The 23,874-nt window shown below is 38.8% G+C and overlaps 2 protein-coding genes across 2 annotated transcripts; both read right to left on the bottom strand.

Moving 5' to 3' along the window:
• Positions 1-1,334: 1,334 nt before the first annotated feature.
• LOC147523582 (uncharacterized) lies at positions 1,335-3,613 on the bottom strand. The gene is made up of 3 exons (XM_086571567.1): positions 3,295-3,613; positions 2,441-2,898; positions 1,335-2,090 (listed from the first exon to the last, which is right to left on the bottom strand). The coding sequence occupies exons 1-3, from the start codon at positions 3,611-3,613 to the stop codon at positions 1,335-1,337; spliced, it is 1,533 nt and encodes a 510-aa protein (XP_086427693.1).
• Positions 3,614-10,877: 7,264 nt separating this feature from the next.
• Positions 10,878-12,325, bottom strand: LOC147523581 (uncharacterized). The gene is made up of 3 exons (XM_086571548.1): positions 12,262-12,325; positions 11,596-12,171; positions 10,878-11,374 (listed from the first exon to the last, which is right to left on the bottom strand). The coding sequence occupies exons 1-3, from the start codon at positions 12,323-12,325 to the stop codon at positions 10,878-10,880; spliced, it is 1,137 nt and encodes a 378-aa protein (XP_086427674.1).
• Positions 12,326-23,874: the final 11,549 nt, after the last annotated feature.

The raw sequence follows: 23,874 nt of genomic DNA, 5'->3' as shown, positions 1-23,874 counted from the left end.
TATGCACACACAGATGCCCCCCTTTTTTATTCATGGGTTGTGAATCAAACCCTTAAGAAAAAAGGTCAGGTAAAAATGTACGCGATGTCTTACGCCTTGACTTTCTCTGTGGAATGTATCGGCAAAATTTCGCATTACTTCAGTGCAAGGAATTGTAAATTCAGACCTGCCATGACCATGCCCCCCGAACCTTGTATATTAGGCCGAACCTAGTATATGAGGAGCTAGCTTAAGAAATTGAAATTTGTCAAGTCCGGACATCCCAAATATTATAATGATCCGGACTTGGACATTAGGAACTTGTGGAACCCGAACCTGCCATGCTTTGTGATTACCCAGACCTAGAATACTAGCTCATGTAAGGGACCGAACATGGTCAGATGGTCCGGACATAGGTAGATTTCATCAAATCACCTTGACTCGGAAGTGCAACCCGGAACTGGAAGTGAAACCCGGAACTGGGCCTTGCGAAACTTGAGCTGGGCCTTGCGAAATTGAGCTGTTGAACATAACAAAAAGATACCCTTCGCTAACTTTGTGTAAACCCTTTCTTCTAACTTCTTCCTTCATCCTTTGAGTTTTGCCCAACGCGAATTCTCGCCAATTCTCTTGCTGCCCCCACTCAAATAATTTGAACATAACAACTGAAGAAACTCTTCCAACAAGAGCAGTACGAGGCTCTCAAAGCCATTCTCAATGGAAGATGAATCATAGTTAACAAACTCAAAGTTAGTTCTGAACAAGCTAGGCAGTGCATCGGCACATGAAGCAACAACTTGCAATAACTCAAAACCACACTCATTCATCCGGAGTTGAGTCATCTGGAAGAGAGAATAAAGGAAATTCTTTATCCGAAGAGAGAAGAACGTCCTTCCTTGAGTTCTTTTCCTGTATCTATTTGGATAGCTCCTTTGTAAACACTTTGAATTCTTTTCCCTGTATCTATTTGGATATCTCCTTTGTAAACACTATATAGGTCCCTTCCTAAATTTTGCCATGGGCGGAGCGAGGAAAGTAAATGAGGGTGAGCAGCCCGGGACAAAAACTAAGCATACAAAATAATAATAATAATAATAATAATAATATATATATATATATATATATATATATATATATATTAATGTATTAGAAAAAAAAAATCAAATCTAAATAAGTACTTGTTCATAGTTATCCTCGCGCCTTCTTTTTTCGTCATTCTTTTTCATCTTCTCGAAGGCGTTGTAAGATCAACTTCGGTATCAATGCTATCAAAAACTTCTTTTTCAATGTATGTTATTAAACAATCATTCAACCATTCATCCGCCATCCGATTAGCAGACGATTCTTTATGATATTCATAGCAAAAATGCTCTCTCCACGATTAAGTAATAGCAAAGTAAAATCAACGCCAACTTAATCAACAAATAAACAAGTGGGTACACAATGTCTTTCTTCGTCTCAATCATTTTTTTGGCTAGGCCGCTAATTCCATTTATTTCACCAAACTTAGTATCGGAACGTACATCAATGATATAATTCTTAAGCTGATCTGCTAATTCCATCTGATCTATCTCTGAAAAATCATCGGGATAAAGTTGAGCAAAACGGATCAAGTTTTGCTTATCGAAAGCAACAAACGATTCACTAGGATCAAGACATGTCATACAAAGAAGTAATTCTGTGTTTGCTTCATTAAACCGGTCGTTTAACTCTTGAATTTGCAAATCAATACAGTGATAGAATAATCCAACACAATAGTAATGTAAATTGGTGTTTCCTTCTGCTCTTCGTTGAGACCTCCCTCGAGCCATATACCTCTCTTCCATATTTGGAACAACCACATCATGTTTGGCACATAGTGAAGAAACTTCAGTCAGGAGACTATCCCACCCATCATCTCTCATCGCTTGTAAGCGTACCTTTGTTATTTTAACAAGAGTCATGGCATTGACAATGTCTTGGTCCTCACGCTGCAAAGCCTTTGACAAATTATTGCTAATTACTAGTATCGTTTTCATCAAATGCAAATTGAAGATAAATTCAAAAGACTGCAGTGAATCCAATAATCCGTAAGCCTCACCTCTTTGTTCCGAGCTTGAACTATTTTTACGCTACATTATCAAAGCACATCAACTCTTGAACCATAAGTGGTTATCATGCCAAGAAGTGTATAATAGTGTGAGCCCCATTGAGTGTCACCGGATCGTTTAAGACTAGTCTCTTGATTCAACCCTTTGCCACTTGAAATTTCTCCGCTTTGTAATTTGCAACAACTTTAGCCTTCATTGCATCTCGCAACATATCCCCCGCTTACATGATGCTCCAACGGTATTTATCACATTAGAGAGAATACTAAAAAGGTTAGCGATTGACTCATGGTTCTTTGCAATCGCTACAAAGGCTAATGAAGGCGATGGGCAAAACAATGAATATAAAATGCAGACTCATTCTCCTTCATTACAAGTGCTTTTAGGCCATTCAAATCACCTTGCATATTCTTTGGCCTCATCATACCCCTTGTCCACGCAGGTCTAGATATGCTCAACCCATGCTTGGAGAACAACTCATCGATTGCCTTTTTAAGTGTTACTGCACTAGTTTCCTTAACATGCACAACTCCAAACAATCTCTCAATAACGCAACCTTTCTTGTTGACATAACACAAAACAACTGCCATTTGCTCCTTAATTGATATATCACGTGCTTCATCAACTAAAATAGCAAACAATGAATTCCCATAATCTTTTAGAATATCATTTATAGTTTCCATAGCAGCCGAATTCACAATATCTCTTTGGATATCAAGCGAGGTCAATTTTTGATTTTTAGAAGCATTATCAATAACTTTCTTAATGACTTCGTTATGATCTTTCAGAAATCGTATAAGTTCAAGAAAATTACCTTTATTGATCGACTCATCTGATTCATCATGACCATGGAAAGCTAAACCTTGTCTCAAAAGAAACCTAATGCAATCGGTTATTGCGGTTAGGTGTATTCGATAATCCCTTCAAACTTGGTCGATTATTTGTGAAGAAATGTCTCAATATGTTGCTCTTGATTTAATAAAGCTTTGTTTGCCCTGTAAAGCAATATTATGAGCACTATTTTGTCCTCCAACATGCTCTTTTTAATTTGGTTTTTCTTTCCTAATTAGTAAACCCCCGTGAGAAAAAAAGATATCCACCTCCTCGTGCCCCTTATTAGGTTTAAAGAGATAACAATATAGACAAAACGCGGCATCCTCATGAATACTATATTCCAACCAACTAAACTCCTCATACCACTCTTTCTGAAAGCGTCGGATTCTCTTACCTCTTGTTCTTGGAGGAAAAACATAATTAGGCTGGCAAGGACCCCTAAGCAAATATGTTCTTGTCACCGAGTCTTGATCATTAGGATGATAATCTAAAATCTTTTTCCTCAGTGCAAGGTCTCCCTGAAGACTAGACAAGTCAAGTTCTTCACGATTTTCACGTTGAACCCGCTTTGATGTGGGTTGTTCAACACCACCATCCTCAGTTTCTTGGTGACTTCGCTTTGAGGAGGATCCTACTTCAACATTATTTGTGTTATTAGGTGATTGGGTAGGTTGAGCGGGCAACGTCTTTCCTTTGATCAAATACTTTAACATATCTGTTTAAATAATTAAAATAAACCATTAATCAACTTAATTGAAATTGCACTAACTAAAATAAACCACCAATATTATTATGATATTCACAAAATAAAATTAAATAAAAATATGTGGTTTAATGAATTCACAAAAAGAATACAAAAAAACTAAAAAACATGGTTTAGGAATCAACTTAACATGAAAAGATAAAAAATAAGACAAGAAATTTAATAATATTAGGCTTACCTAGCAAACTTTAGAAATTAATCAAATTATGGATAGCTAATTAAAATAACAGAGAGAAAGGTGGAATTATGGAGAAGTGGGTAAGTGGGGGCGTGGGTTTTGTAATTTTGTTTAACTTTTTGATTAGTCAAAGAGTCAAACTTGAGTAAGGTATTGGGTTTTTTTTTTGTTTGGTTTCAGTGTGTGTGTTGTGCTTTTATTTTGATTTTTGTCGGTTTTTAGTTCAAGTTCAATATTGTTGAGTCATGTCTAAATTCTAATTCAAGTTTGAATACTATTGAGTCACAGTAAGTCGGTAATAGTCTAAAGTGCCATAGTCTAAATTCTAAAAGACACTGCTGAGTCGTTAAGGACTGTTGTACTTTTGTCATTTAGTTAGCTGTGTTTTTCAGTTTCTATAAACAGTAAAACTATTTTTTTTTTGGTCAAAAATTGAGGGTGAGCCAGGGCGTACCCTGGGCCCCCCTGGCTCCGCCACTGGCTGCCATTACTACCTTAGATCCACAATTTCCCCCATTGACAATTTCTTTAGAAGCAAACTCAATAAATTTGAGTTTGGATGCTTAGAAGATCACCAGACACAAGGTGTTGAACCTGTTCTTTCTTTGATTGATTGAGAGTTTGAGTCCAAAGTGTGCTAAGGTTTGTGTAGAAGAACTTGAAGTTTTGGGTGTCAAGGTGTCAACAGCCACGTTTTTCTTTCTAAAGTTGCACAACCTTTGCTACCACCACTTCCAGTTCCGAATATATCCTTTTAACCGTGCACTCTTAATCAATTTTCAATGTCTCACCCATCAGCTTCGGGTCCTTTAAATAGCAAGGCAGTTTCGGATTCAGTACTGGGCAATGCCAGGTTCAATTGATATAGCAGTTCCGGGTTATAAAGCAATTACCGATGTTTCTTTTCTCTTTCGACCGCGCCGAAAACTAAAATCCCCACTTTTGACTGGAATATTATCCCATTTGGTGATATTTCGGATTTGGAAAAGATCCGTAACACATTTGCAATTCCAAAAGAAATCAAAATTGAATATCCATGGACTGCCGACCTTGGAACCGATGAACGTCCCTTGATATTCCTTGGACTGCTAAAAGCTGGACTCCGACTCCCCTTGCCTTCGTTTATGGTAGATGCCCTTGAGTACTTCCAAGTCTCGATCAACAGAGTAATGCCTTGGTTTGTTCACAATGTCACATACATGCACATATTGGGCCGAAAGCACAATATATTAGTGACTTGCGGAGTGATATCATACTTCTATAAACTGATCATACTAAATAATGGAGACTGCACTTTCTCTGCTAAACCAGGAGTTGAACGCGTCATATTATACGAAGGTAAAAACAACGATGACTACTAGCGTAAATATGCTATCCGTGTAACTAGTGGTGAGTGGGGTGATGTCACCTTTGATAATAATCGAAAGAGGATCCGGTCCGGCTTTTCTTTGTCAAAGGAGAGAGTGGACGTGGGACTCCCATCTCTAACTACTGTGGAACTAGATGCTGTGACAGCCCTTATTGCACTCCCAAACACCGAGAAACGCCCTGCGTCCATAGTTCCAGACCTATTATTAATCTCAGAGTATCTGACTATGTTACCAATGGAGTTGCAAGCTTTGGAGCCCGGAGTTGGGTATATGGGTGGGAACCCCGAAACTGCTACAACTTTGTACCCAAGGGAGGCCTTTATGGCAAAGAAGATCCTTGGTCATATTTCCAAGTCAAATTCTAACATAAAAAAGGGAGCTCCGAAAAAATCAAATAAACCTCCTCCCGAGGTTGTTAGGTTTGCAAAGGTGAGTAAGCCGAATGTGAGTAAGGCTATAAATAAAAAACATACCGAATGAGGAATTGGGCAAGCTTCCAACGCTATCATTCTCGATGAAGATGAAAATCCCATTAGAACTGAAAGTCTAGAGTGCGTTCAATCCTCAGGAATCAAGAGTACAGTGGAAACACCGAACCTTCAACTTTCTGTTTATGATACAAATAAGTCAAATGTTAAAGTGGGTGGTGACACTATGGGGGTAGATAGTAATGTCGAGTTCCCTTTGACTGATATTGAGAATGTGGACTTCATGCAATCCGATCCGAAATTGATAACGAACCTCGAAAATGTGGAACAAACTTGCTCTGCTAGTATTGTATTTGACAATAACCGTGTTCCATCCATTGAGTCAAATAAAAGGAAATCTCCTTCTCCAATTTCCCAAGATGAGGACATTCACTTAAGGAAAAAGAGTAAATTGACATCTTTGAACTCTAAACTTACTCCAAACCCATTTGTTCTAGTTCCTAGAGTGCTTGGATTACCAGAGAACCCCTTGATTACTGACCAAGATACGCCTAAGGACCCTGGAGTTGCTTTGGGATTGGTTGAATCTATGAGTCTTCCCAAAGAGAAAGCAAAACATAAAAGAGTACTTCGCGCAATGGCAAGCCTGGAACGAATGTGTCGACATATGTTGAAGGTAACCATTTCGTACTTCAATTCCTTACATCGTTTCCGATTGTCTTTTTGTTTATATACACTAGCTCCTAATACGTAAATTGTAATTCTTCTGGCACTGCAGGCTAGCATGGATGCGTCCACGACTTATGCTCTGTTGCGTAAGAATCAGGATGAAGTGGATAAATTCACAAGAGAGAAAGGTGACTTGACGAAGCAACTCCTCATATCCAACCAAAAGATTAAAATATTAGAAGGTGATTATGATATAAGCAAGAGTAAGAATGAAAGCCTAGCTGATGAGATTGAGCAGGTTAGAGCCATTCAGAGAGATCTTAGAAAGACCAGAGAGAAGAACATGAATCTTGAAAGAGACCTTGAATTCACCAAACTTGAGCACCAAGAAGTTCTTAAAGTAAAAAACAACTTAGCCGAACGAGCTTCCCACTTTGACGGCTATTGTGAGGCATGGCAAGCTGATCGAAACCATTTGAATGGCGAGTTTGCAACTTTGAATAATCAGAAGATATATTATGAGGATAAGGCCACGGCTTTACAAAAAGAACTGGACCCTTTAAAATCCGAGCTATCCGAAGTTAACAAAAATGCCGCGTTGACAGAACTAGAGTTTATAGACTCTCAGTTGATAAATAGGGAGTTGGGAGAATAACTAAGCAAATCTAATGCAGAGCTTGAGCTATTGAGAGATCAACTTGCATCTCCTTCCAATTCCTTGCTTGCCCAAGTTCCAATTCTCGAAGCTCCTGAAAGTAGCGTAAAGGAGGTGAACGAATTCTACACCGAGCTAGTTGATGTGGTCAGTTCTGAAGCATACAAGAATGGTATCTCCACCGCTTGTCACGTGCTTGACATTCTTGAACCAGAGTACGACAAGCGATATGGTGAGAAACTCGATAAAGCTTGGGCATCTGGAACCCTCCCTCACGATGATGACGTCCTGTATCCCGATCTTGAGATTGATGTTGACAAACTTCAAGAGAATTTAGAGGATGATTTGGCCTCACAAAAGTATCAACAAGGTTCCGAGGGGAAGGTTTGGAAGTAGGTTCGAAGAAGACCACCATGATGCAGATGTGCATGAGGCAGGAGGAATTGGATCGATAACTTCGCTGTAGCTCCTGAAGAAACCTGATTCTGACCCGGTAAGTAAATCCTTAAAATGTTATTAAGTTGCAATTTACTTATCTATTAGCAATTGACTTTTGATTAGCTATACTTGAGTGTTTATTTTGAGTTAAACTTTGCTAAATTTGTTTCAAAATAAGCAAGTATGCGTGCTATGAGATTTCTTAACTCCTCTAATGTCCCCGAGGTTATCTGGGACAATAAAGAAAGGTCATATAGGAAAGTAGGGTATGCCCCTGTATCAATTCCTGTAAAGACCGTAATGTCGACAAAGCTAATGCATAAATCGACACTTAAAGACAAAAGGCATTAGAATTGCGCTTAGCTAGATAAAATCCAAGCTAAGTGTAAACTTTCTTAAGCACACACATGGAACAACATATGAGATCTTTCACTCATTATCCAAAGAAAGCTTTCTTAAGGTTCTGATACAAGTTTGGCCAACATATGGGATCTTGCACCCAACATCCAAAAAGTATCCCAGCATAAAAATAATAAATTAAAAGAAACAACACTCTGAAAAGATAAAGATAACTTTTATTTAAAATACTTATGAAATTCAAGCAGGTGTTCCATGGGTAACACTCTAACAAAGAGAAAGATAACTACTATTGAAAATACTTGCGCAAGTTTGCAGTATTCCAAGGTTTAACAAAAACTTCACCATCCATGGATTTAAGATAGTAACTACCATTGCCAACTATCCTATCGACAATATACGGACCTTCCTAATTAGCTCCTAACTTCTTAGGCACGGGGTCCATACGGAGGACCAAATCCCCTTCCTTGAAAGATCGAGGTCGTACCCTTTTATCAAAAGACCTTTTCAACTAGTGCTGATAATTAAGATGCTAGTCGTAAGGCTGTAGATTCTCTTTTTTCATCCAACAAGTCCAATTCCCGACAAAGAATTTCCTCATTGTCGAGGGTGAGTACTAAATCTGACTTCTGGGTAGTGACCCTCATCTCAGTAGGAAGGACAGCTTCGGTACCATAAGTGAGAGTGAAAGGTGATTCTCCAGTCGAATGTCGAGGAGTTGTTCGGTAGGCCCAAAGTACTTTAGGCAACTCCTTAACCCACAATCTGCTTCTCTCAACGAGTTTCCGTTTCAAATTATCCAGAATAACGCGGTTAGAGGCTTCCGCCTGACCGTTACCTTGAGGATATCCAGGAGAAGAGAAAAGTTGCACAATGCCCCAATCTCGGCCAAAAGCGTGTGTTTTGCTGCCCCGAAATTGTGTCCCATTATCAGAAAGAATGACTTTAGGTAATCCGAACCTGCAAATGATATTGTTCAAGATGAACTTCGTGACATCAACTTCCCTGATATTCGCTAAAGGAACTACCTCTATCCACTTAGTAAAATAATCTATTGCAACTAAAAGGAACTTCATGTTGCCAGGAGCTATAGGTATAGGACCAACAATGTCCATTCCCCATTGAGCGAATGGCCACGGAGATGCCAGAGGATGGAGCTCTTCGGCTGGAACATGGATGTAGTTAGCATGTCTTTGGCAAGCATCACACTTCCGGACATAAGCGTCCGCATCTTTAAGCATATAAGGCCAAAAGTACCCCTGTTGGAGTATCTTGAGTACCAAAGATCTGCCCCCATCATGATTTCCACATTCGCCTGAGTGTATCTCTTCAAGTAGAGTATGAGCCTCGGCATGAGTAACACAACGTAGGTGAGGTCCTAAGTAAGACTTCTTGTACAAGTTGTCACCAACAAGTAAATAATGTCCCACTTTCGCTAACAACTTCTGTGCTTCTGTCTTCTCTACCGGAAGAGTGCCATCTAAAAGATAAGAACGATACAGATCCATCCAGGTCCCCACTAGAGCTTGCAAAATTAGAGCCACAAGACAAACTAATTCTTTTTCAATACTAGGCGCTAACTGATATTCGACGGGAATGGAACGATCTTTGATATCCCCAAGCAAAGAAGTTAAGTAGGCAAGTGAATCGGCATGCCTGTTGTCCAGCCTAGGCAAATTTATGAAATTTAGATCTTCAAAATGAGAAGTAAGAGATCTAACCAACTCCAAATATTGAGTCATACGAGGGTCTCGAGCTTTGTAACCACCCTCAATCTATTGTACAACTAATTGAGAGTCGCTGAATACTGTGAGATGTCGTACTCCTAAGTTTAATGCCATAGACAACCCCGCTAGCATAGCTTCGTACTCAGTTTCGTTGTTAGATGCCTTGAACCGCAAATGCACTGATTTTTCTAACTTAGTGTTATCTAGAGTCAAGAGTACCGCACCAATACCTGCTCCTTGGTCATTGGAAGATCCATCTACGAACAACTTCCAACCTAAAATATGACTCCAAGGCCAAACCTGAGGAAGTGAGTTAGGTTCGTCTAACTCCATAAAAGCAGGAGGTGACTTTTCCGAATCTACTACCATTGCCGAGGATGAGGTATCTAGAGGAAAATCGATCAAGAACTCAGCCAAAGCTTGCCCCTTCTCAGAAATTCTCGGCACATAAATAATGTCAAATTCCCCTAATTGAATGGACCATTTCAAGAGACGTCCGGACCTATCTGGTCTTGCCAATACCGACTTCAAAGGATACTCAGTGATGACTCTAATGGTGTAAGCTTGGAAGTATGGTCGTAGCTTCTCAACAGCAAAGATTAGAGCTAGAGTTATTTTCTCAATCTTCGGATATCGTGTTTCGGCATCCAGGAGGGCTCTACTAACAAAGTAGATAGGCTTTTCGATATTCCTCTCATCAATTCATACTAATACGGCGCTGATCCCATGCTCGGAAGAGGCCAAGTATAACCCTAAAACGTCTCCTTGCTTCGGTGTAGAGCATAGGAGGGGAGGACAAATAATTTTTTAGGTCATTAAAAGTCGTCTCACATTCGTCAGTCCAATCAAAGCGTATATTCTTCCTTAGTAACTTGTACAAAACCTGACACTTAACCGAACTTCTACTAATGAACCTGTTAAGTGCGGCAAGACGCCCAGCCAACCGCTGTACCTCTTTCGGAGACCTTGGAGAAGGCATATTAAGAATAGCTTTAATCTGGTTCGGGTTAGCTTTAATTCCACGTTTAGTAACCAGATGTCCTAAGAATTTCCTGGAGGTAACACCGAAGGTACATTTAGCTGGGTTAAGTTTCATCCGATACTTCCTCAGGATCTGGAAAGACGCACGAAGGTGTGCAAGATGATCAGACTTCTGTTTACTTTTGATTAAGAGGTCATCGACATAGACTTTGACAAAATCACCGATATGATCTTTGAACATCGTTGTGACCAAGCGTTGGTACGTTGCCCCTGCATTTTTTAAACCAAAAGGCATAACCCGATAACAATATGTTCCCTGTGCCGTGATGAAAGTAGTATGCTCTTGATCAGAAGGGTACATGAGTATCTAGTTGTAACCGAAAAGCCGTCACATAAAGAGAAAATGTCATGTCATGCAGTGGTATCGACCAATTTGTCAATACGAGGAAGAGGGAAACAATCCTTCTTACAGTGCTTGTTCACATCCATATAATCGACACACGTTCGCCAGTTCCCATTCTTTTTCTTGACAATGACAATGTTAGAGATCCAAGTGGGGTATGTGATCTTTCGTATGTACTTGGCCTTAAGCAATTTATCCACCTCTTTGTCGATAGCCTCAGTACATTCGGGACCCATCTTTCTGAGTTTCTGCTTAACTAGCATGATGTTCGGATCCAAATTGAGCTTATGGCAGGCTATGGAGGGATCAATTCCAGGCATATCCTCATAACTCCAAGCAAATACATCTCGGAATTCTTGTAGGAAATTTATCAACTCTTCTCTAGTCTTCGGGTCCAACATGGTGCCAATTGAGACAAGTCGAGGTTCGGAATCATCTCCTATGTCGACTTCGTCAACTGATTCCAATGTTGGTGGAGTCCTCCTCTCATCCGGCCCTATAGAATCTAATGGAATTATATCCAAAGGTGCCAACACTATGTCTTGAGAGGGAGACTCGTTCTGTAATTGCTATTTGGCGGGTACCGAACCTGCCCCTAGTGTTATTGGAGCAGTTCTGGAACCATTTTTAGAAGAGTTGTGTAGCATCGCTTGGAAACTTGTTGATCTCTTTTGATCACCATGATATTGCCTTTGTGAGGGAACTTCAAGGTTTGGTGATAAGTACTTGGAACCGCTTCCAAGCGATGAAGCCAACTCCTACCAAGAATAGCATTATATTGGGTAACTCCCCTGATAGTCGTGAAGTTGACATTCAGAGCGACGTCAGCAGCTTTGACTGTCAATTCAATCTCTCTTACTGCATCGGCCATGTCACCATTAAATCCATACAAAGAAGATTTCACGGGACGAAGTTCCGTTTCTAGAATCGGCATTTGTTTGAAATGATGATAGTAAAGTATATCTGCAGAACTCCCATGGTTGATAAGGATCTTGTGCATATCATATCCAGCAACTTCTAAGGACAGAATCAATGCATCCGAGTGTGGAAAGAAAACCCCTTTAGCGTTGTCATCAGTGAAAACAACTGCGGAGTTAGATTCCTTGGTCAGTTTGGAAGTGACATTGTTAAAGATTCGCAAATGCTTCGCCTGTCTTTCCTGGTACCTTTGCCCTCTACTCAACTCTTCAAATAGGCATTTAGAATTTCCCCCAGGGATCGTGTGAATCACTACCTTATCCGTTCTTGTCTCTGCATTGTGTACATTAGTGTCAGGAATTGCGGCAGTACCCTTATATTCATCTAGTAAACCTCAGTCTACGCGATCCTGAATTTCATGTTTAAGAGACCTACAATTCTTAGTTCCATGACTGGCCTGTTTATGGAACTTACAGTACACGTTAGTATTCCCAGCTCCAATAGCACCGGGCTTCATCTTTGGAGGGTTCTTTAACATGTTCTTGTTCTTGATGGCATCGAAGATGTCCTCATAAGGATGAGTTAAAGTGGTAAAGTCCCTATCCAGTGGGGGTAGTTGCTCACTTCCTGACGTGTCACTAATCTTCTGCCTCTTGGACTTATCTTGATAGGAATTCCTGTCGACTGACTTGTGCTCCGACTATGGTTCCTCGGACTTCCTATCATCATAATGACTAGTAGAGCTCCTACCAATAGGAGCAGAGGTGACACTATTTATCACTCTTTTATAAGAAGAGTCCCTGTCCAATTGGTCTTCTTCCAGTTCCGCATACTTATCAATCCGAGCCTGCAACTCTGTCATGTTCGTAGGCTTTTTTTTCTTCAAAGATGTGTATAGACTAGAAGTGGGATCTAATCCCTTTCTAAAGGCCACAATGGCGAGGGTCTCATCAACATTGTCAACATGCAATTGAACCTCGTTAAATCTTTTGGTGAAATCCCTGATACGCTCGTCCTTTCGGATTTTCATGTCAAACAATGCATCAGCGGTTTTAATGTAGGGTCGGTTACAACTGAATTTCATAATGAAATTGATGGATAGCACCTTAAACGCGTGAATGCTGCCCCTGGGTAGCTTCATGTATCAGATGAGTGCCGAGTCTGTCAAACTTGAAGCAAAATACCGGCACAAATAATTATCTTTCTTAGAAAGACCCACCATTGCTTGACGATAACCGAGCACATGAGAGACCGGATCTCCTTTGCCATTAAATTTAGAGAACTTTGGTGGTTTATAATCATGGGGGATGTATCCACTCATAACATGCCGTGAAAAAGGAGTTCCAATGTCACCCTCGATTGCTGACCGAACAACTGACTCATCCATCTTGGTTGGTTTCGAACCTCGTAGTTCCTCCAATATTTGCACCTTGAGTTGTGCAAGAGTAGTCGGTTCATGAATTGGAGTTCTCTTGTTGTTGTACCTTAGACTTGAACTCTCATAGTTCTTATCTTGATGATAACGTGGTTCCGATTCCCGGGATCGAGTGGATGAGTTTGCAAAACTGGATCGGGGAACTGAGGGATTCCGAGGCAATGAAGGTTCCCTTGGAACTGAAAGTCTTCTTCATGCCGAGGGTGACCTCAATAGTTGTGGATTCTGGGAAAACACATTTGGACATCCATCCCTCGTACCTCAAGAACTTGAATACCAAGAGAAGTCAGTTCCGTGTGAACTCAAGTGTTGGGTTGGATCCAATTCCAGATTATAATCCGAATTTGCTTGGTCGCTATGATACCCAGCGAAGTAAGGGATATAAGGCGTAGGGACGTAAGCCGCACCAGGGACGAGACTTGGTGGCTGGAATTGCCCCCTCGCGTTTCCATCAGTAGGCAACACTCTTGGACGTGAACAACCTTCCTGCGTGCGGTAGTAGTCTTGTAAAAAATGCAAACGAGCCTCCTGTCGACCACGTTCGGCCATCACAGCATCCATGATGGCTTGGTTGATTATGGCAGATTGGGGAGTATCGTTGTTAGGCTCATCATCTTCACACCCCTGTCCGAAACGACGATCTCCTCTACGTTCAGATTGTCTTTGAAAAGTAACATGTGGGTTATTGATCACGTTATTCCCTTTATTACCTTGATTCGCATTAGCTCTTGTAGTAACCATGATTTTGAATCAAAGTGAAGAAAATATATATATATATATATATATATATATATATATAAACAACAAACCCAAGAAAAATTGGTGAGTAGGAGAACCTAGAACCGAAAAAAATTTGACCAAGAAATCAAATCAATTCTGTATAGTAATTCCCACAGACAGAGCCAATTGTGTGATGATTTTTCCTAATCTAGAAACACAAATATTTTGTTGATTATAAAAGAACAATGAGAAGTATTGGATCAAGAAAAAGAAGAGATGTAGAAGATGATGAGTTGAACCACGTTCTTTAATGGCTACCTACGTATCATGTGAATAGGAATCAAACTCAAAGCGTAGTTCAACTATTCTATTTATAAGAATAGATGAGGTTTCCCAATTAGTGTTTAACTAAGAGACCATCTCTTGTCAAGTCTCATCTTGATGAATAGATGAGGTTTCCCAATTAGTTGTTTAACTAGGAGACCGTCTCTTGTTAAGTTTCAACTTGACTCTTCTAGAAACCTCATGTTTCCCAAGTCAAATAGGTCTCCTTTATTGACTTAAACAATAGAAAAACATATTTAGGTTCGGAGTAGTAGTTAGAGCTCTGAGCCTAGCAATTGAGTTCCGAATTTGGAGTTCATAGTTAGGAGTTGGTTATACGAACCTACTACTCCAACTAGTTCCAAAACCTACGAATCTGCTCCAAACCTAGTAGTGGAGTTATGGATTTGGAGTTCATAGTTAGGAGTTGGTTATACGAACCTACTACTCCAACTAGTTCCAAAGCCCACGAACATCCTCTTCTTGCCTCACTTCCGAACCTAGGAAGTAAGAGGATTTGGACTTGAAGTGTGTTCTAGTACTTTCTACCCACACCAAGATCATATCCGAGGCTTAAGAAGATGATGCCACGTGTTACATATCTATTTGCTAAAATATGCACACATAGTGAGGATTGAAGTTGGTATGTTCTTTGGATAAGGAATTCGGTTACTTGGATATGAGAATGTATTAGTTTGGCTAAACACACACACACGCTTTGGTTTGGAGTAGTAATCAATGTTTTCTATCTTTGAAAGTAGTGATGCGTCTTGGTGATAATGATGGAAATTGTGATAATTAATATTTTTTGAACTTGCTTATCAGTTGGAAAAGTTTTTGTCTATGAGAAAATTATATCACCATTGGTTATGCTATGTTAATGTTTGTGGGTATCGTTTCTGAAAACCCTCACGAGACTAAACTCGTCCACTAGGGTTAACCTAGAGGTTTAAAGGCTTGTTGCAAATGCTAAGTGTAACTGTGATTCCTACGAAAGTGAGTTAAGCTTTTTGTTTTTCTTATTAGTTTAGTTTTAGTTTTGCTTGAGGACTAGCAAAATATAAGTTTGATAAAAGTAAAAACAATAGTTTTACTTACTCTTAACTAATTATGCTAGGAATAAGAAAGCTTGTGGATTTACTCTAGATTAAAGTTTCTACTATCGATTACCTTGTGATATGATAGAGTAAAGAATTCGTTCCACTCCTAGTCTCTTAGACGTAATAGTTTCACTGAATTATCAATTCTATAATATCAACGAGAGCAATTATTGAATTAAACTAATATGGTGAAATTAGCTAATTACGATATGCTAATTTATACTATGACAATTTGATTATAAGATGTGAATGAGAAGAGAGGTAATAGGGGGATTTGATTCCACCTTGATTAAACCTTAATAAGCTAGCATAGATTTGTTGTAATCCTAATCTTTATGTTTTCATATGAAGGTTGGGTCTTTTTTTAATCCCTAATTATTCATGTCAATCTCTACTAACTAATAATTAGCATGTGAGGCAATTTAAACCCATTCTCAACTTCAATTCTCACCATTCATACACTAACAAGAAAGTCTCTCTCTCTAAGATAAGTTTTCAATTTTACCTCTGTATGCAGGGAAACTAAAATAATAGAACATCCCACATACTTAGACAGAAAGACGGACATATAAAATTTCAAAAACAAATTAGTCTCATGGAAAGAACATCAATCACATGTGAAGTGTCATGTCGGCTTAGGATAGGTTAACAAGAAAAAGGTAAAAGGATTCAAAAATTTCTGAGAATATACTAAAGATTTTTCTTACACTTGACTTTCTTGGAAAATTTTCTTCACTTGTATAAACCATTGTAATTTTCTCACCCCTTTTGCTTAATTATTTCTCTTTCTTTTCATTTTTCTTTTTCTTATATATATATAGGGGGGATACAGCCACAGGTACTGTAGCCACATTGTGGACACAGTGAATCCTTACCACCAATCTCGTGCATCAACAGAACTGATCCTATGGACATAGTCCATTCTTCTCCAAAAAACGAAATTCCAGAAAAACAAAATTTTAGAAATCAGAAAAACAAAAAACACGAAATAGGGGTGGTATGTTTACCTTCTTCTCCAAAAAAATCAGTGTTTACGAATCAATCTCCAAAAAAAATCAGTGCGGCTACACTCTCCGAAAACAATTAAGGTTTGTGTTTACATTCTCTCTTTTAATCTTATCTCCAAAACATCAGTGTTTCACTCGAAAACAATGTGCTAATTAACCATTGTTGTGTTGAATTAAGGTGTTCATTGATTTAATCAATCTTCGTTACAAGCTTGGTTTAAGTCGGAGCAACCTTTATTTTCACCGGGTTTGTTTCTTCCATTCAAACAAGATTTTGTTGTTCATAAATTGGGATTTTGCTTCTTTTTTATGGAACTAATTGGCGTTGCTATGGGTTTGTTTGATATTTGTTTGCTTTATAAACATTTAAGTGGGATTGAATTATTAATTGAAGATATTTTGTTTGTTTACTTGATTGGATTTATAAGAGATGAATGATTCAAAATAAATAAATCATTAAATCAAGCAATGAAGTTATGAACGGTGAACTCTGTCAGAGTTCGGTGAACTCTATCAGAGTTTTGAACTCTTTCAGAGTTCAGAGTTTTGAACTCTGTTATAAGAGATGAATGATTCAAAATAAATAAATCATTAAATCAAACAATGAAGTTATGAACGGTGAACTCTATCAGAGTTTTGAACTCTGTTAGAGTTCGGTGAACTCTTTCAGAGTTCAGAGTTTTGAACTCTGTCAGAGTTTAGAGTTTTGAACTCTGTCAGAGTTCAAAATTTTGAACTCTGTCAGAGTTCGGTGAACTCTTTCAGAGTTTTGAACAGAGTTTTGAACTCTGTCAGAGTTTTGAACTCTTTTAGAGTTCAGAGTTTTGAACTCTGTCAGAGTTCAAAGTTAACAGAATTGGCTCATTTGAAATGAAGTGAGTTAGGAGCCACCCTCGAAATATGTATATTTTTTCCTCTTTGTCTCCAGCGTGTCTGCCTGTGAGCTACAACAAGCTTTTAGATGCATCTGCATTGTGCAATTAGGTTTTAAGTTGTTCTTGGATCTCTCAGTTTAGCCTGACTTTCTATATAAAATTAGAAAACTCAACTTTTTATTGGTTTGTTGGACAAGTGAAGTAAGGAAGAACTCACTTTTATGGTTGTGCATGGGCTTTCTTTTGTATTTAGTCGGATCAGGGACTTACGTGGAAATGTGTTTGAAGCTTGCGATGTTTTGGTTTTGAAAGACATTTGGTTCTCTTGTAGAAACCAAAGGCCTCTCTTTATCTCTTTCGTTCTGTTGCCATGAAGAGAGTGTGGAATACCCTCTTCTCTTTAGTTCACCTTAACAATCATTGTAAGATTTGGAATTTGTACAAAGTACGACATATGACATCGATTGCATTGATTTTATCTTAAGTCTTCTAAGCCATATTTCCATGAGCCCTCCTCTAACACTAGGTTTAAAGCCCAAATGTTCACCAAACTCGTGGTCAAAATACTTTCATGAGTCTTGACCCAGATTGGACTAGGGTAATAGACTTGACCCCCCGTTTTGTAAAGGTTCGCAGGGAAGATACTTTATGTGGTTGGTTTTCCCTTCTTTTGACTATGTACTTTTACTATAGGCTAATGGAAGCCTTTTCTTTGTGAAGTTTTACTTAGTACCTCGTGACTTTAGTTCTTTAAAGTCTATATGAAAAAGGAGTTGTTGATACAAAATTGGGAAGTTGAAGTTAGAATATCTAATGTGAAGGTGGAGGCTAATTCTTAAATACGTTTTAGAGATGAAGTTGCAAAGGAAAAGGTGATTTGGATAGTTATACAATCGAGGTGTCCAAGAAGAGATATCTTCAAACTTGAGTGATGATGACAAAAATCAAATTTTGGATTTTTGCTAAGTAACATGGACACTTTGTATATGACATATGGCCACTTCCATAGTTATTTATCTGTAAAGAGACACTTTTTAAGGTCTTGAACCCAAGAGTTAGTTGTGTAACTAAAGAATAGAAATAGTTTTCTTTTTAATTAATCGTGTCCTTGTGTCCTAGTTCAAATAGGTCGTAGTTTTCTTTTTATTGGTTTGTTAGACAAGTGTAGCTAAATGGATGTTTGTTTGTTTGGATTTTTGTTACTGTAGATGGAAAGAACTCTGTGCAATAGGTGTGGTGATAACACTCATTCATCAGAGAAATGTTGTTGGTTGTCTACACCTTGTTGCATTCGAAAATGTCGTGGAAGTAGGATCTTGAAACAGTCGAGCCAAATCCAATCTCTTGGGAAAAAAATTTTGACCTGTCACGCTTGCGGAGACTTCCAATGGTTGGAAGACGCGAGAGCATCGTCATTAGTACCTCTAGAGAATCTAAGATGCAGTTGAATTCTTGCTGGGTTGAAAGGTTAACACAACAATGAAGAAAACGGAAAATGAAGGCAGAAAATTCTTGAATTGCACCGAGTGTGGGAAGGATTTTGAATGGTTGGATACGTTGTTAGCTTGGTTAAGGAGCAACATTGAGTTGGCAGTGAGTTCAAGCTCTTCCACAGTCACCTCTTCCTCGCCTTCAAAAAAGATAAAAAGTCAAAATTACACTTGAAATTGACGACGATGGTTTGTCGAAAAGAATTCGAAGTTTCATTGTAAAATTAGATGAGTCGTGGTTGATTTCAAGTTCTTTGTATTGGCGCTTTTTTGTGAACTTGTGGTGAATGTAATTATCTTTGGTTAATTCATTTTGTGAACTTCTTCGGTTAATCCATTTTGCTTATCTTGGTAACAACTTGTGGTGAACTTGTGGTTATGACTCGATGTAACTATGACTCGGGTTATGAACTTGTGGTGAACTTGTGCTTATCTATCGTAACTATGACTCGATTTATTTGCAGGTTAAGTGAATATACGTAAGGTTTTGACCGAGGTTGAGAGTTCGACACAATCGACAATGTTAAAGTTTAAAAATTCGGGGACAATGAGGGAATTCCACCGCACCAGCAGACGCTCATTTTTTTTGGTAGCGACTTTGAGGATGGTCGCATACCTTGGCAGCATTACAACATCCAAGAGGAGTCCACTTTACATCTTGTCCTTTGTCTACGTGGTGGCATGCAGATTTTGTTAATACCTTGACTGGAAAGACGATCACTCTAGAGGTTGAGAGCTCGGACACCATTGACAATGTGAAGGCTAAGATTCAAGACAAGGAAGGGATTCCACCGATCGATAGAGGTCGATCTTTGGTGGGAAGCAACTTGAAGATGGTCGCACTATGTTGTCTGTTTGGTTTGTTGTCTATTGGATCCCGGATTCTCGTTGCTAGTCTTATTTGCTCTGAGAATCTTGTGTTGATGTAACAATGAATAAATTTGATTGGTAGTTTGTTCTAATAACAATGAATAAGTTTGATTGGTAGTTTGTTCTAATAGTTTCGGCGAGAAAATAAAAGCTAAATAAAAGCCGCCACAGGTTCCTACAACTTAAATAGTTTTTCTTTGTCATAAACATAAAGATAAACAAGTTTTTACAAGTCGTCGAGAACAAGTTTTGGTCCAAACATTGGTCCGAAACATAAACAGTTCCTACAAGCTGTTAGAGTATTGGTATTTCACAGAAAATACAAAAAAACCCGCAAGTAGAATAGAAAAAAGACAATGAGAACACCGACTGAAAAAAGCACAAGCTAACATAACATAACGCAAGTCCGTACTAGTTTTACACTTCGACAACTTGGCGATTTTAGTTTGTCATTGCAGAACGTAATGTTTTTGCCAAAACAAAACACCGTTTTTTGCATCTTGAACGTTTTTGCTAAATCTTGAACGGTGTGGCCACACCGCTCAAGAGGCAAAAAAATGCATAACACCATTTTTATCCAAGCTCAAATCCCAGACGACATGGCCACACCGTTTGGGACTAAGTCCAAACGGTGTGACCACACCGCTTGGACGGTGGCCATGCCGTTTGGGACTAAGTCAAAACGGTGTGGTCACACCGTTTGGGACCTAGTCCAAACGGTGTGGCCACACCGTTTGGGACTAAATCCAAACGGTATGATCACACCGTTCAAGAGGGAAAAAAATAGACAACACCATTTTTATCAAGCTCAAATCCCAAACGGCATGGCCACACCGTTTGGGACCTAGTGAAAACGGTGTGGCCGCACCGTTCAAGAGAGAAAAAAACAGACAACACCGTTTTTATCCACGCTCAAATCCCAAACGAAATTTCAGAAAAACAAAATTTTGCAAAGCAAAAAACACGAAATAAACAAAACATCAGTCTTCTCCAAAAAATTACATCGAGAATTCTTCTCCAAAAAATTTCTACCCTCTTCTCTCCATAATTCACGAGTGGGTTCTCTCTTTGGGTTGTGTGCTTCTTTCACAAAAGGTAATTTCTCTATTTCTCATTAATTTCTCTATTTTGAATTTCCTTATGCATTTTCTCGACTAGCCTTATTATACATTTACACTTGTGACTTGCTTAAATGGACAACAATTTGTTTGAGTTGTAGTTGCTACTATATTTTGTTCACAATGCCCTTGTTTCCACAATTTTGACATTTTTTGTTACTGTAGATGGACGACTCAATATTGATTGATGAAGTCGGAGAGAAGGAAGAATACGGTTCAGGTGAGCTAATGTTTCAATTTTATTTTTGATTTCTACCAACTAATTCAATATCAGATTATTGTACCGTGTTAGTTTATTTGTTTTTTTTGACGTGGACACATTTATTTGCAAGACCGAAGTCTTTTTGCGGCACCTTCGTGGCATTTTCTTCCTCCGTTCAACCTCCGGAGTTTGAAGTGGAAGTGGAAATTGTGAAGCCACCATGTTTGGGAATGTGTTTTGAAACTCTTGAGGCTGCAAAACAATTCTATATAGATTACGGAAAATCGTTTGGATTTAGTCCAAGAATTCAAGCTCAAAAATCAGTTTCGCTTCGGATGAAGTTAGTAGTTGTCAAATGGCTTGCTCGCGATTTGGGGTTTATAGAGATCGAGGAGGCAAAAATAAGAATGTGGATGGAACTGAGAAAGAAGTGAGAAAAAGAAACACAAATACAGTTAAATGTGGGTGCCTTGCTTCAATGAGGGTGACAAAGCAAAATAGTGGAATCTGGAAAGTGATGAAATTTAGTAGCGAAAGCAACAATCACAACCTGGTTAGTCCGCAAAAAGAATGCGTATGCCTGTTAATAGAAATATGCCCGCTGCAGCCTAAGGTGTTGATTGACTCATTTCGTGATGGTGGTGTACCTGTGAATAAAGTTGTTGATATACTTGACGGAGTACAAATTGGTTTTGATGATAGGGATTGTTGGAACCATTTGGGCCCCTCGAAAGAATACAAGAAACCGGTGAGAGGTGATGCTACCGCGGTGCTTCATTTTTTCAAGAAAAAAAGTATAGAGGATCCTAATTTCTTTTATGCAATACAGATGGATCATGAAGCAAGGGCCATTAATTTTTTCTGGGTAGATGGTCGGTCGCGTACACAGTTTTAATATTTTGGTGACGTGGTTTTCTTTGATACCACATATCGTAAGAATGTATATGAAATGCCATTCGCCCCATTTACTGGAGTTAACCACCATATGCAATCAATCCAATTTGGTTGTGCACTACTTTTGGATGAAACAGAAGATTCTTTTCAGTGGGTTTTTGAGACTTGGCTTGGAGCTATGGGCGGACGTGCCCCATCTGCAATTATCACAGATCAAGATAGAGCTATGACTCTAGCTATTGGTACGGTATTCCCTAATACTCGACACAGATTCTGCCTATGGCATATTATGAAGAAGTTCCCTGAAAAACTTCCAAATTATTATTATCGAAAGTCAAAATTCAAAAAAATTCAAACACTCAGATTCGCAAATATTTATTCCCCGATGTGTTTGAAAGGAGGTGGGCAGAATTGATGTCTAGTTTTAAGTTGGAGGAGAATGAATGGCTTCAAGAGATGTACAAGATTCGACACAAATGGGCTCCAGGTTTATCACTTGATACTTTTTATGCCGGCATTTTGACTACCGGCGCTAAAAAGCATGAATTTCGTTTACAAGAACTTTTTCACATCTACGACAACTCTTAGAGAGTTTGTAGTGAAGAATGATAAGTGTTTGATGAGGATTGTTGAAAGAGAAAAAAATAGGATTATATTTCTTGAACACTCGAATCAGATTATAGGCGAATTCATTTCTCTTGAAGAGTGCACAGCAAGTGTATACACAAGGAATGCGTATGATAGATTCAAGCAAGAATTCGAAAGTTAGCTAAACCGAAAGTATGTCCCCGCATGATGATGAAAAGGTAACCGACGGGCAATGTAACCTACACTTATAAGTCGCGAGTTACAGGTGACGAGCGTGAATGGAAGGTGAAGTTCAACCCAGCGACAAAAGAAGGTAATTGTGAATGCAAAACTTTTGAATTTCTAGGGGATGTTTTGTGGACACCTCATAAAGGTATTTCGTGAGTCGCGGATATTGAGATTCCCGAGCTCTTTATTCTTAAGAGGTGGATGAAAGGGGCAAATAAGTATAGAGCTGAGTATGACCGTGGACTGGTAAGTGGCCATGAGAACTCTGAGGTACTGAGAATTACTCGACTTCAAATGGTTGCTAATCAGTTGGTTTATGAAGGCCGCTGAAACCGATTCAAATTTTACCAATTAATGCTACAAAGACTGCAAGAACTGTCGGTGGAGCTCAAGAAACGAAGGAAGTTGACCACGGTGTTTCAGGTTGTTAATTCATGCACTATTGTCGATAGTTCAAAGACCGCCACTTGACGACCTATCCCAAGTTTTACTTTTGAATCCTAACATCTCTCAAACAAAAGGAAGAAAAAAAGTCGTGAAGATTTATAAGAAAACTAAGGACAGTGGTAGAATAAAAGGGGGTCTTGAACAAGCATGCATAAAAAGCCAAAGCAAAGACAGAGAGGAGATGTACATGTTGTAACAAAGTTGGTGTTAACCATGATGCATCTAAATTGTCCGAAAATCCAAACAAAAAGAAGGGCCCAAGTAAGTATAATATTGTTTCCTTAAGCTTAATTCGTAGTATCCTATCTTACACAATTGCCTTTAAAACTTAACGTTTTCCATTCTTTTTTATTTATAGTATTGGATGTAGAGTTAGAGGACAGAGACGACGACGATGAGGAGAACGAAGACGAGGATGGGGAGGAGAACGAAGACGGGGCACAAATGATAACATTTCCCTTTCTTTTTTTATATCCTTCCAGTATGGAACCTAGCAAGGAGCGGTGGTGGGGCTGTTTGAGGACACTAATATTCGCCATTCATGTCACCAACTTTATTTGGTGGGTCGCCGAGTTCGAATTGTGAAGAAGTTTTAGTGATTTGAGTTTTATTTGGGTTTTAGTTATTTGGGTGAATTGTCAGAGTTTTAGTTATCATAGTTTTAGTAAACTATTTATTCATTTTGGAACCAATCAGAAGTTTAGTAAATTATATGAACTTGATTATATGTCAGAACTTGATTACCTTTCAGAAGTTTTACATGTCAGAAGTTTTAGTAAATTATATGAA

Source organism: Coptis chinensis, chromosome 1 (genome assembly GCF_015680905.1).
Source record: "Coptis chinensis isolate HL-2020 chromosome 1, ASM1568090v1, whole genome shotgun sequence".
Lineage (NCBI taxonomy): Eukaryota > Viridiplantae > Streptophyta > Magnoliopsida > Ranunculales > Ranunculaceae > Coptis > Coptis chinensis.
Note: the sequence above shows the minus strand (reverse complement) of the source record. Positions and strands in the feature narration are given on the sequence as shown.

What these genes read in the sequence shown, in the direction of transcription:
- LOC147523582 (XM_086571567.1), bottom strand. Translation starts at nt 3,613, where the DNA reads ATGTTAAAGTATTTGATCAAAGGAAAGACGTTGCCCGCTCAACCTACC. An exon ending in TTTTCCTCCAAGAACAAGAG is followed by an intron (nt 2,899 to 3,294) that starts GTAAGAGAATCC and finishes ATGATGAATCAG; the next exon opens with ATGAGTCGATCAATAAAGGT. An exon ending in TGAATGGCCTAAAAGCACTT is followed by an intron (nt 2,091 to 2,440) that starts GTAATGAAGGAG and finishes TTGATAATGTAG; the next exon opens with CGTAAAAATAGTTCAAGCTC.
- LOC147523581 (XM_086571548.1), bottom strand. Translation starts at nt 12,325, where the DNA reads ATGTTAAAGAACCCTCCAAAGATGAAGCCCGGTGCTATTGGAGCTGGG. An exon ending in TGGGAATACTAACGTGTACT is followed by an intron (nt 12,172 to 12,261) that starts GTAAGTTCCATA and finishes GAGGTTTACTAG; the next exon opens with ATGAATATAAGGGTACTGCC. An exon ending in TCGCTTGGAAGCGGTTCCAA is followed by an intron (nt 11,375 to 11,595) that starts GTACTTATCACC and finishes TAATTCCATTAG; the next exon opens with ATTCTATAGGGCCGGATGAG.